General features: G+C 38.9%; 1 protein-coding gene across 2 annotated transcripts in view; it reads right to left on the minus strand.

Annotated features, from left to right (window-relative positions):
* The window catches only part of TMEM135 (transmembrane protein 135), a 164,266-nt gene that overhangs the window by 80,553 nt on the left and 71,194 nt on the right, over positions 1–12,519 (minus strand). For both annotated transcript variants that reach the window (XM_030476721.1, XM_030476722.1), the window contains exon 5: positions 11,209–11,274. In XM_030476721.1, the coding sequence (XP_030332581.1) occupies positions 11,209–11,274 (66 nt within the window). The remainder of the gene's footprint in view (positions 1–11,208; positions 11,275–12,519) is intronic.

Genomic DNA, 12,519 nt, shown 5'->3' on the forward strand with positions numbered 1-12,519 from the left:
GGTTTTAGGAAGCTAAAACTGCAGGAGACCACTTTGGTTACCAAGACCCATAGTCTTTCACTGCAGGCAACCTTGGTAATTAGTGACGATAGAAATTAAATGCAGCTATTGCATGGCTGGTGGCGTTTTGTCCTTACAGACAATGAGATAAGAAGTTTACTTCTCACTTTTTGTATGACTCCAAGTTAGCCACTTATCTATCCAAGCCTTATGTGGAGATGTGAATGCTACACTTTTTTCCAGCCTTTTCCCAAGTTTATTTCAGTAGGCAGCTGTTTGGCGCAGGAATCATCCCGTATTGTAAGTTCAGGTGGTTCTTGACACATGTGCAACTGTAATTCAGGTCTCTGAGTGCATGCGTCTTTCATTACTCCATCACATGGTGGGTTTTGCAAAAGACCTCAGCCTCCTTCATGAAAGGAGGTGGATGAAGGCTGCATAGCAAAGGACACTCATGAGGGGCATCATCCTCATTTGCTTTAGAGTATTTCAGCCTGAGCAGTTCAAAGTAAAAATATACGCTATTGAAAACAGGCATAGAAAGGGACAGACTGGTAAATTCTACTGACTGATGGTGCTACAAGCCCATCTGCCAAACAGATAACTGAAAGCTGTACTTCTGCATTTAAGCAGACATCTCACCATCATTTTTCAAATCACTGGTTACTACCCAAAAAAACCTACGCCACTACAATGAGAAATACCCCAGATACACCAAAGATGGTAAATATAAACCGTGTTGGTAAATATTCCAGGGACTGTACACATAAGGCTAAGACAGTGCCTCTTCCAATGAGTTTTTCAATGCTCTGCTTTAAAATAAAATAAAACTTAATTGAAGTACATGCTTAAATGACTATTTCCTGTCTAGCGAAAAGTTTAAGTCACTCATCTGGTTAAACACTGTTGAAGTCAAGGGGACCTATACACATACTTAAATTCACTCCCTACCGAGTAAAGCACTAGAGCATGTGCTAAACGTGCCTTTGGGAATTAGTGTCTCATGCTGCACACTCTTGCAAATACTTAGGCACATGGGTAGTTTCGTTACCATGAATATTTCCATTGATAAACATGTCCAGAGCTGTTAGCAGGAGCAAGACTTTAAGCGCTACTGAGAAGGCAAAAGCAAATACCAAACGAATTACAACTGTGATATTACTTCTCTTTGTAAATGAAAATCCCACAGAGGTGCATGAGAGATTTATCTACAGGAAGATATAGAATAAGGGAGTCAAAACCCTTAAGAGGAAAAATATAGTACAGAAGTAAATTATTGTCACAGCCAACAAACAGGAAAAGTCAAATTTCTTTGCCCAACTTCCACATTTTTCCCCAGAATCGCTGGACTTCAGCCGGATACAGAAATCAACAACCCAGTATTTGTATTTTTAATTCAGTGTAATTAATGAACAGTTTTCCCTTTTACTGCAATCAGAACTCCCATATAGGAAAATATAAGCCAATTGATGCCATATGTCCCTCAGAATTGTTATTCCAGATGTATTCCTTAGAGCCACAGAATTGAAGTTCCTGTTTCCTTTAAATAACACATTCCTCAAAACTCAAATGAAGATATTTTGAGTATAATTTGTTAATTTGATTAATTTATTCTGTAATATTCCATTCCTTCACCATTTTCTCCTATAATCTGAGTACAAAATAAAGAAACAACTTACCTATGACATATTAAAGAAGTACAAATGCACTTTGCTTTGCTTTTAGCCTCAGCTTGCTCTGGCCAGAATGGACCTTACACTTACGTACCTTTTAATTTCCATTAGCACAGAATAGCTTCACCCATAGAGTGAAAGAGTTGGATTTGGTCAGAACACTTGTTTTTAAGAAGCTGCAAAGTTTCATTTCCTTTCTCTTTAGCCTCTAACAAAGAAAGCAATAACAACGCACAAGTTTCGTAGGATTATTTGCTTAACTGCAGGTTACCAGTGCTAAGTCCTGCTAACAGAAAATCAGAACTGAGGAAGGGAGTTCCAGCAATCGCTTTTCCACATTGCCCTGCCAACAACCTTAACCTTGTTGGGCCATTTTCTCCAAGGGCTACAAGTAATTAAGTTTCATTGCTAAATCAGTCTTGAGCCTGTCTTGAGCAGAAAAATCACTAACGCTTAATTGCATGTGGTGATGTGGTGAGCAGTCCATTAGGCAGACTGCAGATACCAGCTTAGTTTTTGCAGCTCTGCAGGATACTGCAAAATGAAAGGTCATTATTTTATCCAGGCAGTCACTTGTATAATACGTATTTCCTACGTATTATACTTAATTATATTCTCCAAGAAAACAGTGCTACTTCAAAAAAGGCACAGGATTTATGTTACACAGTTATACTAAGTATCATCTTGAGGGTTGATGAGTTTAAAAAATGCAAGTTTCTGAGTATTTATCCTACTTAAACATACAAATATTAATAATATTATGATGTTAGCAATTACAGAATATTTTAAAATAAGTATATATAAAAAGAAAGCTAAACTGTCCATCTTTTTAATATAGGAAGATGTACAAATAACATACATACGCATAGGCAACACACTGAACACATGCGTCTGAGGAATGTTCTCCATGACCTTAAGATACTCTGCATACTGTTTGCTAATCAGAACCATGTATTTTTCACCTGATTCCATCAACAAAGAATTAGTTTCCATAAAATTGTAACAGACAGGAACAGATTGGTTTCATGGCTCAGAGAGGGAGAACTGTTGGAACATGCACACTAATATTCCTGCTGCTGGCAGACCACATCTTCACCTATCACAACCATCCCACGTTAAGAGACCAGTCAAGAAAAACAATGTAATTCTGAGAAGGGATTTAATATTGTAAAAATATGACAACAAATTATTATCATAAACCAATGCAGACAGTTACTACAGACCTTTAACAATATAAAGTTCAACTAATGCCCATTATTACTGATTCTCAAGGCACCCACATTAGATCTTTTCCATACGAAAGACTGGTTTTACATGCATAGAGGTACTTAAATGTCTGAGGGCAGACTGTTCCTCAAAACATGCTGTTATGCAGGTATAGGGTTGGCTTCCCAGAGCAAACTCACAGGAGTTCTTTACAAGCAGGAAGAAGATAAAGGTTTTTAAGTATGAAATGATTTCAGATCACTGGAGTGTGGCACCAGACTGGTGGTGTCCATAAAAGCCAGCTGTGCTCACCCAATGAGGATTACGATCTGTCATAGGATGGAGATGCTCCATCCTCTTCTCTCCTGCCACAAATAATACTACACCAGAAATACTACATCCTGTTTTGGGTATCAGGTCCCAGTCCTACCAGCCAACCTCCCTATAAGTTTGAAAAGAACAACAGTATTTTCTCATAGCTTCACATTTTGCAAATACTAAACCCCTTAGCCTTTATAAGCTGGAACTGCCTCCCACAGGTAGTATTTTGATTTTTAAACTTAAGAGAAGTTTATGTTAAGGTTTTAATTTTGAATTTTATATAATATTAGTCAAATACACACTCAATGCGTCATTATCTTAGTTTTACACATACAGAAAAATACACTGCAAAGTTTGAAAATCTAGCTCTTTAAACCCAAACAGAAGTACACAGAATCACAACAGAATGGCTGAGGTTGGAAGGGACCTCTGGAGTGCATCAGCCACTCCCCCCATGTGGTGTCATCAGCAAACTTGCGGAGGGTACGCTCTGCCCCATCACCCAGGTCACTAGTGACAATGTTGAACAGGATTGGACCCAGTACTGACCCCCGGGGAACACTGCCAGTTACTGGCTTCCAACTAAACCTTGTGCCACCGATCATCACCTTCTGGGCCCAGCTATTGAGCCAGTTTTCAACTTACCACTGCTCATCCAGCCCGTACCTCAACTGCCGGTCTAGGAGGATCTCATGGGACACAGTGTCAGACAGAAATAGTTGTTATTACTAGTTACTGCATTCATTCTGTTCACATCTCTCCCTTTCTTACTTTTCACCATTTTCCCTTTTTATTGGCTCACCAGGTACAACGTAAAATTACTCATTAATAAGGAAATAGAAACTATTTTTTGTATGATTTTCACCAGAGGTTGAACATGGAACAGGAAACAGAGCTTTCTCGCTGACGGTAGCATATTCATCCTGTTTTCAGGAAACAAAAACCATGCATTTCAAACTGCATTTTGAGTTATATACAGGGCAATTAAAACATATTAAAGATGACTTCTTGTTGTTTCTGTGTGATCAACGTATTTTAAGAAGTCTAACATATGTATAAGCAGTGTAAAATAACTTGAATTGGGGCTGCAGAATCAATGAGAACATTGTTTGCCTAATGGAACATTAGATTTCATTTACTGGAAATCAGTGACTGTAAATAACATTTGCAGTAATCTTAAGACATCCCTTCTTCAAGGTGACTCTACCTACAGCACAAGCAGTGAGTTAACTGACATGCACATATTTCTATTATAAAGTTCTAGTGATAATGACAATGCTTTCATATGTTGGCAAGGCTACTATTCCAACAGCTTGAGTCACCCAACTTGAGCCACACAACTTGCAGGGAACCTGAAGATCAGTTGAGTGTATGCTTTAAGTACCTCTTTAGCGTGTGTTGAGCATTCTTAAATGCATACAGGAATGTGAGCAAATTCTTCCCTTTATCAGTTTAAACAGCTTTTTACAGTTGCCTATTTCTTCAACTAGATGAACGTGTTAACGTAACATTAGCATCAACACCACCAACCCCTGTAACAAATACCTGCTCTGCCTTTCCTCACGCACAGAGGTAAAACTCTCCCTTCAGATTATCCCTGCTCTGGCAAAACAATGGAGTTGCCAGAGCCTGTCTTTGGGGACAGGTTTTAAGTATAAAGCAAGATACCAGCTTCATTCCAAGAGCATGACATACAAGACCACAATTTGAATAGTCATTAAACAGATGCTGTCAGGTTACAGAAAAGAAATGTCTATATTTGAAATGACAATCACTAACCACATTTTTTAATGAGAAAGAAATTAAGAACAACAGTATCTTAAGAAAACAATATCATATCCTTCCCAGTACCATATTTCTTGACCCCCAGAAATCACGTTAAACCAAGAACTAGATTGGGAAGTAAATACATCTCCTTATATTTAGTTTGTTTGCCATAATTTTATATTGTCTGCATTTGCTATGCACTCACTGTACTGCTGATGAAAAAGAGTAAGAAATACAGAATATACAAGCAAGGTAGTAAGAAAAAAAAGAAGTCTTTAAAATAGGTAATTTCCTCCTGACTTCACTCCTTGCCAAAACCTTGTTTGGTGGAAGATACGTGGCAAATACTTCTGAGCATAACTCAATTTACTTCAGTGTGCTTCGCTTCACAAAGGGGCAGTTATGATCATCAGAAGATAAATACATCCCATCAGCCTGCATTAGAAACAATTGCTTTATAATAAAAATGCATAACATGATATGGCAAACGTTGAAGTACTAAATCCCACTGTTCCACTCTATGAAAAACAGACCATATTCTCCATACACTTAGAAGAAAAATACAAAGCATGAATCACCAAGATAACTTTCAAAACAGAAGGGAAACCATAAGTTCTCTAATTTCCAAACCTGTGTATTACCTTTCCTCAGACGTAACTCTCCATCTGCTGGAACATCTAGCCACGAGCCTATTTTCCATGTATTTCTACCTTAAATTTACACCAGACATGATTCCTACATGAAGTGTATTCATTTTTCCCATTCTCACTACTTCACTTTAAAATTACTTGCAGCAGAAAAGAGCAGAAAAGTTCTTCATACTCTACTAAGGTTTTGAGACAAATCTACTTTCCCCTCCATGCTTACAAGTGAATTAAAAGCCTATAAAGCACGTGAAATGCATGACCTAGGGCAAGCTACACAAATGACACCTTCACACAACTGATTACATGGCAAACCCATCACTCGACCACTGGACACTGGAACATCTCAAAGGTAATCTGGTGGTTTTCCTCTGCATGGTTCGATGGCATTCTCTCTCTCACACTCTCCAATCAAGCTTTAGCTATCATTGCATTCAATCAGAGCAATTACTTACTTTTGACTTACTTCCAGACAATATAGATAAGGGATGCCAGCCTTCAGCAATTAAATTACCTTTGAGCTGTTCCCCAGTGTGACCTGCCAGAAGGATTTCCCTGGCAGGGTACTGGTACCACTTTTAAATACTTCTGACACGTATCCCCCAAAACCAAGCCTGAAGTAGAGAGACTGAAAAACAGTTCTGTTCTTATGGTTTTCTCCATTTACTGCTCCTTGACAAGAGGTTCTAAAAGACAGGCTCAATACTACTTCCAAAAAAGATGTCACTAAAGAGAAAGCTGTAACTACTGTTTAAACATATTTGTTTCAAAAAAGCTAAAAATCAAAGTAAAGATTATTCTCTTGGGGACAGAGAGAGAAGAGATCTCCTTTCAGAGGAAAAGGGACTCAGACGTGTCTGCAACAACTCCTTCCTTTTAGTTTTGTGAACACCTTTGAAAAATAAGAAGGCAATGATTAGAGAAATTAATCATAGACTCACAGAATGGTTTGGGTTGAAGGGACCTTAAAGCTCATCCAGTTCCAACCCCCTGCCACGGGCAGGGACACCTTCCACTAGAGCAGGTTGCTCCAAGCCCCTGTGTCCAACCTGGCCTTGAACACTGCCAGGGATGGGGCAGCCACAGCTTCTCTGGGCACCCTGTGCCAGCGCCTCAGCACCCTCACAGGGAAGAGCTTCTGCCTAAGATCTAATCTAAACCTACCCTCTTTCAGATTAAAGCCATTCCCCTTTTCCCATCACCACATTCCTTTGTAAAAAGTCCCTCTCCAGATTTCTTGTCGGCAACACTGAAACCTAGTGGCACTTCAGATCTTACCACACGCATTCAGAAAACATGGCTTGGTTCAATTAAATTGATGCTGTTTTGCAACATATTAAATTTAAAAAAAAATACACATTTTTCTGTGTATTAGCAAGCCTTAACCAGGAGGGGAAAAAACCTCAGGATAAGATCCAAGAGACTGACAATCCTACTTTGAAGGCAGAAAGAGCCCAAGAATGTCATGACTTGGCCTTACAAAAATTTAAGTTTCATTGTACCAAACCAGATTTCTTTTGTAATGTTAAACACTGCTGGCAAGGAAGCACCATCCTTTGAGGGAGAACAAACGAGACTCATCTAATCAACAGCACTGCCTTTGAAATGTGTCCTTGGCTGAAGGCTTAGAGTCAAGAGCATTCAGGACCATAACTACAGTGTCTCTATTGCTGCAAGATTTATGTAAATCTGAGAAAACATCTTTCCTCACATGTTAACATGACAGTAACCAAGTATTCAAGAAAAAAGCATGGAAAGCAGAGATGATGGGTAGTCTGTGAGAGCAGAGCTTTTGAACCCCGGATAATAAAGACATCTTTGTGACGGGAAGGCACGAGGGCGAGTGGATCAGATGTCCACTATCCCACTGCCATTTGGTTTCTGATGTGCCTGTAAGTGATGAGGCCCGGCATGCCCCCGAGCTGACATCACATGAAGCAGTGTACCCAAAGCCATTTGATTTAAATGAAAATTAATCTCAAAACGATTCATGGTACTTCTTCAGAACCTCAAATGTTACCACTTATGAAGCTTTCCTGCGTTTGAAGTCTTATAAATGAAACTGGCCAAAAATACAAACAGAAACACCACTGCGAGAAACCCCACCGTTTAAAAATCAAGAGTAGAATTTGGTAACTTCAAGAACAAACCCCTTTATATGGAAAAGAGATCACCATTTAAACGAATACTCTGTTCCATGTCATCTTTACAGTACATAGCTAAATATAATGACTGAGGTGTCCTAAGGTCTCTTTCGAATTGCTCTAACAGCAAGTAAAATTAGAAAGTCCCTTCTCCTGAAGAAAGTGATTACAGTTATAGTTATTAATAAGAAAGGTTCTTCTCTACATGGCTTAATTCCACAGCTGAGTTTCCAGGACTCAACACAGCACTCTGCCATCACATGGTGGACAGGGAAGAAGAAAGCGGGCCAAGAACATTGAGCTCGCAGCAATGTTCTTTAACATGGTCCCCTCATTTTCTAGGTTGAAATTCTTGCTTAAAATCGACACAAATTTCACCTCCCAAGACTTCTGCACACAATTGCAGCCATAGATTTGGCAAGATCGCATCTTCTCACAGCATCATAGCATAGTTTAGGTTGAAAGGGACCTTCAAAGGTCATCTAGTCCAACCCGCCTGCAATGAGGAGGGACATCCCGACTAGATCAGGTTGCTCAGAAGCACATCCAGCAACTTTCAGATCATAATAAACTCTACAAGGCTCTGCCTCACGCTCCACCCCCAAAACAAAGCAACTGACAGGAATAACTAATGACCACGAAAAAGAACACAGTGAATCCTGAGAATGAATCGCGCTTCTGGATTTGATTCCCTCCGGTGGATGGTACTACACTTCCACCCAGCAGGAGCAAGGGAACTGCCAGGAGGATTCTTCAGGAACCTCTATGATCTATATCCCGTAGTTCAGTAATTTTTAGCACTGTGTACCCAATTTTGAGAACTACTTTCGGCAACATGATCTTCTAAACTCTCAACAGTCATTTTACCAACCATATTCAAAAGTCAGAAAACCAGCACATCCTCATTTTTCCATTTCTTCAATAAAGGCAGAACTTCAAAATTCTATATGCATAAAGGCTTGGTGAGTCCCAATGAATGAGGAAATGTTGGAAGGAGAAAAAAAAGGGATTTCCCATCGACATTCAATATTATAAATTACAAATCCACCTGGTGACGACAACTGGATTATAATGGATAGTCCTTCCCGCACCCTGCTTTGTCTGTATAGCAGATACGTTTGCACATTAATGTGTTCAGCAGTGCAGATAGGAAATGATCAGGTTTTAATTTACGAATGTAAAAGAAACAAGAATGATTTTTGCCTTTCCATACTCAGCAGTTTTACCCCCTCTTCTACGTTACACGTTTCAGCACCACTGTGAAAGCTGAAGAGCACTTTTGCCCATTTGGACTGCTGCCTCCTTAGTTTGCAATTTCCAATAAACAAGTTGCTCTGCTTTGATTTTCGCTGCCAAGTTCACACTTCTCAAACAGAATACAGTCAACTTCAGTTCACATTCAACTCTCCTTCTGGCTCCCTTTCTATTTACGCACTGTGCAAACATGCAGCAATTTCTTGGAAGAGCTAAAAAAAAATGTTTTATGTGACTCTTGATAATGATACGTTTCTTTTGGAAAAATTAGTTTCATTTGATTAATGTCATTGCTTATTTTTAGAGGAAATACATTATAATTCCACAATGGAATTCAATGGAAATACTCTTCCTTGAGTGAAAATGTTTTTCTCCTCTGCATACAGCCTGATAAATATAAGGGAGAAAAAAGGTCTTTCCACTGCTCCCACTGCCCTCTTACACAAAATCCTAACTCTGGGCAACTCTTCCACGCTTTATCTATAAATTATCTAGCTCAGCATTAACTGCATTTCCACTGAAGCCCAAGGAATACCTTGGAAATCATGTCACGGGACACAGTACACCAGCATAAAGTTCACCATCACCACAGAGCTGCACTTTCACCCAGTTCCTTTCTTGCTAACCATGGCTACATCCTCTCAGCACTTCTCTTGCTGCTTCTCCTCTGGTTCTCTCCAGCCCTTGAGGTAGTTTCATTGATAAGAAGATCAGAGGGAATATCTGCAGAAGAAATTAAAGCTTTTTCTACCACATCACTGAGCTGAACTGGCTCAACATGAAATGAATCAGATACAGAAATCCTTAATATCCTTCACAACAGAGATCTTTATTGCCTGTAATCACCCCCACACTTTGCATCGCATGGTGCAATTCATTACACTTCAGGATTTTCCCACAGTTCACATCATTCACTGGGTAACTACAAGGATGAAGATTCCACAAATCTGGAATCTCTCTGGGCAACCTGGCCATTAAAACATGGAAAATTAAGTACCCTTCAATGAAAAAAAACCTAAACAATTTGGAAGGGTTGCACACATCACTAACTTCTGGAAATCGCATTACACTCTGCTGTAGGAAGGAATGAAGAATAGTGTATGAAAAGTATAAAGATCCATATATTTAGAAAAGCTAAAATGATGGACAATGGCATGATAGGGAATCCCAGGCACACAGAATCATAGAATCGGCCTTTCCTCACAGGAGAGGTGCTCCAGTCCTCTGATCGTGTCTGCAGCTCCTTTGGACCCTCATCTTCAGGCACTGATGCAAACATGTATTTATTTCAAAAGAGAAATTAAGGCAACTTCATCAGTGTAAGGAACATTTTACAGCACAGCTGGGATTCCAGGATAAGTCCAAGGTGTAGATTCCAGGCTGAACGCTGTGTCTACTACATGAATTCTCACAAAGTTACCCAAGAATTTGATCAAAACCAGGTTACCATGAAAAACCACCGAGGTTTCTACATTTAGAACCCTACACACACTCTCAGTTGCAGCAATATCCAGATCAATTTTCATTTCCAGTGTCATGACTGACTGTAGCATGATTTTCTTATACGAAATTCAACCTAAGCATTAATTACACCACCTAATACTGAAGGCATTTAATCAGCAATGTTCAGAACAATGTTTACCTGATATAAAACACACAAAGAAGAAAACTAATGTTCACCATCAACAGAAGCATGTGTGAGCAACACAATATTCAAATACATTTATCCTCTTCAGAATAATTGATGTATTAATACTTCATACACTACCTACATTGCTATTTCTTGAAAGGAACACAAGATGAAGTAAGCTCTCCGCAGCTACCCAGTAAAAAAGATCAACCTCGTGAATTTCTCTATATTCTACAATTTTTAATAGAGAAAATGCAGTGAAAAATCACCTCGCTAGAAAGACACTCTTGTGAGTCAATTCTAAGCCTAAATTGTGACGCAGGCAAAGAGAAAAACAGGCAGAGAGAAAAACAGGGTGTTTTTTGAAGGATACTTCATCTCCCACTGGGCAGGATTTAAATCCTTATTTTCCTTTAAAAAATCCCTATAACATAGATATGCAAGTTATAGATAGTCCTGCCCTCTTCACTTACCTGAAAACAATTTATCTCCCAGGAATTTATAAAGCATTATATTCATAAAACATTATACCACATGTGCAAAAAGAAAAGATATAGATTTAGCCTTACTTCTCCGTGTCTTAAAGGTGTGATCGCCCCTCGTGCTACTGCCATTCGGAACAAGGTTTCTGTGGCCTGCAGCAACAAACACACACAGAGATTCATTATTTAAAGACCAGACAATCCAGCTCATGAAGATCTGTTTTAAAGTGTCAGCTGCCTTTAGCACCCATTTTACACTTGAATCACTTTGGTAAGTTATTTAGAACACTCTGCAGAGGTTAGGTGCAGGTTTATTGCAGGGCGAGAAGTCTATTGAGGATTTTGGTCCCTTCTGCGACACTGTGGTGTTACAGAAGGCTCTTCACTCAGGTTAGAGATGCTCAGCCCCATAAAATGGTCTTCCACAGGCTGTCAGGGAAAAGCAGGATACCAAGGGGAAAAATAGCTATATGGAATTTTATAACTCATGAAACCAATTCATTTTTTAGATTGCTGTTTAATATTATACACTTAAATTAACCAACAAGTATCAAAAAAAAACCAATAGTACAATGCAACTCTGTTCCTAAAAGCACCTGAGCCCCTCTTAACTCTTAGTAACAGTGGCATTACCAAACACAACAATTTCATGCGCAAATAACAGGGAACACAATCTTGGGAATCTTGATTTAGGTTAACCTTTAGTTAAGTTGCATACCTTTCTGTGCTAGTTGTCCCATCCTTTCTTTAATCCAGTGGGACAATTAGCACTTAAACACAGATTACTGCCTCTTAACGCAGGCTATAATAGAAAAAGAAGTGTAGGTTCTGTATCACATTTCTTTCTACAAGCTGGCTGCAAAAAGGCATGAAAAAAATCCACTGGTTACATAAAATCATGGATCAGCACATCAGTGTTCACAAGAACAGATTTGTTTTAAAGGCTTGTTTCCATAGCAAGCAGTGAAGCCAGTTCCAGTTTCAAGTGTAACAAAACATGTTTTTAATATCTGGTTCTAATTTAAAAACCTACTCTAACATTTCAGAATCTATGTTAAAAACTAACTAGCAGGCTGTTAAAAAGAAATGTTTATAAAGTTTATAAAGAAAAGCAGTTGTAGTAGTTGGTCTAAATAGTGATTTAGAAGCTAAGCAGCTCAATGCTTGCATGACTGCAAGACTTGTTGGGTTCATGCTACACTACCTTAAGCTCTATCTCAACAAGTATCATTTCAAAGACATCTCTTGAGATGAATTCCACAGGCTTCCCAGGCACAGATTAAGTGGGGTTTACTCTTATCTAAATAATTGCCTGCAGAAAAGAATCTGATAAAAGAGCTTTTAATTACCTTATGTTTCCCCCCATCTCTAAATGAATGTGTGAGCTTCAAAACATTG

Source organism: Strigops habroptila, chromosome 2, assembly GCF_004027225.2.
Source record: "Strigops habroptila isolate Jane chromosome 2, bStrHab1.2.pri, whole genome shotgun sequence".
Classification (NCBI taxonomy): Eukaryota; Metazoa; Chordata; class Aves; order Psittaciformes; family Psittacidae; genus Strigops; species Strigops habroptila.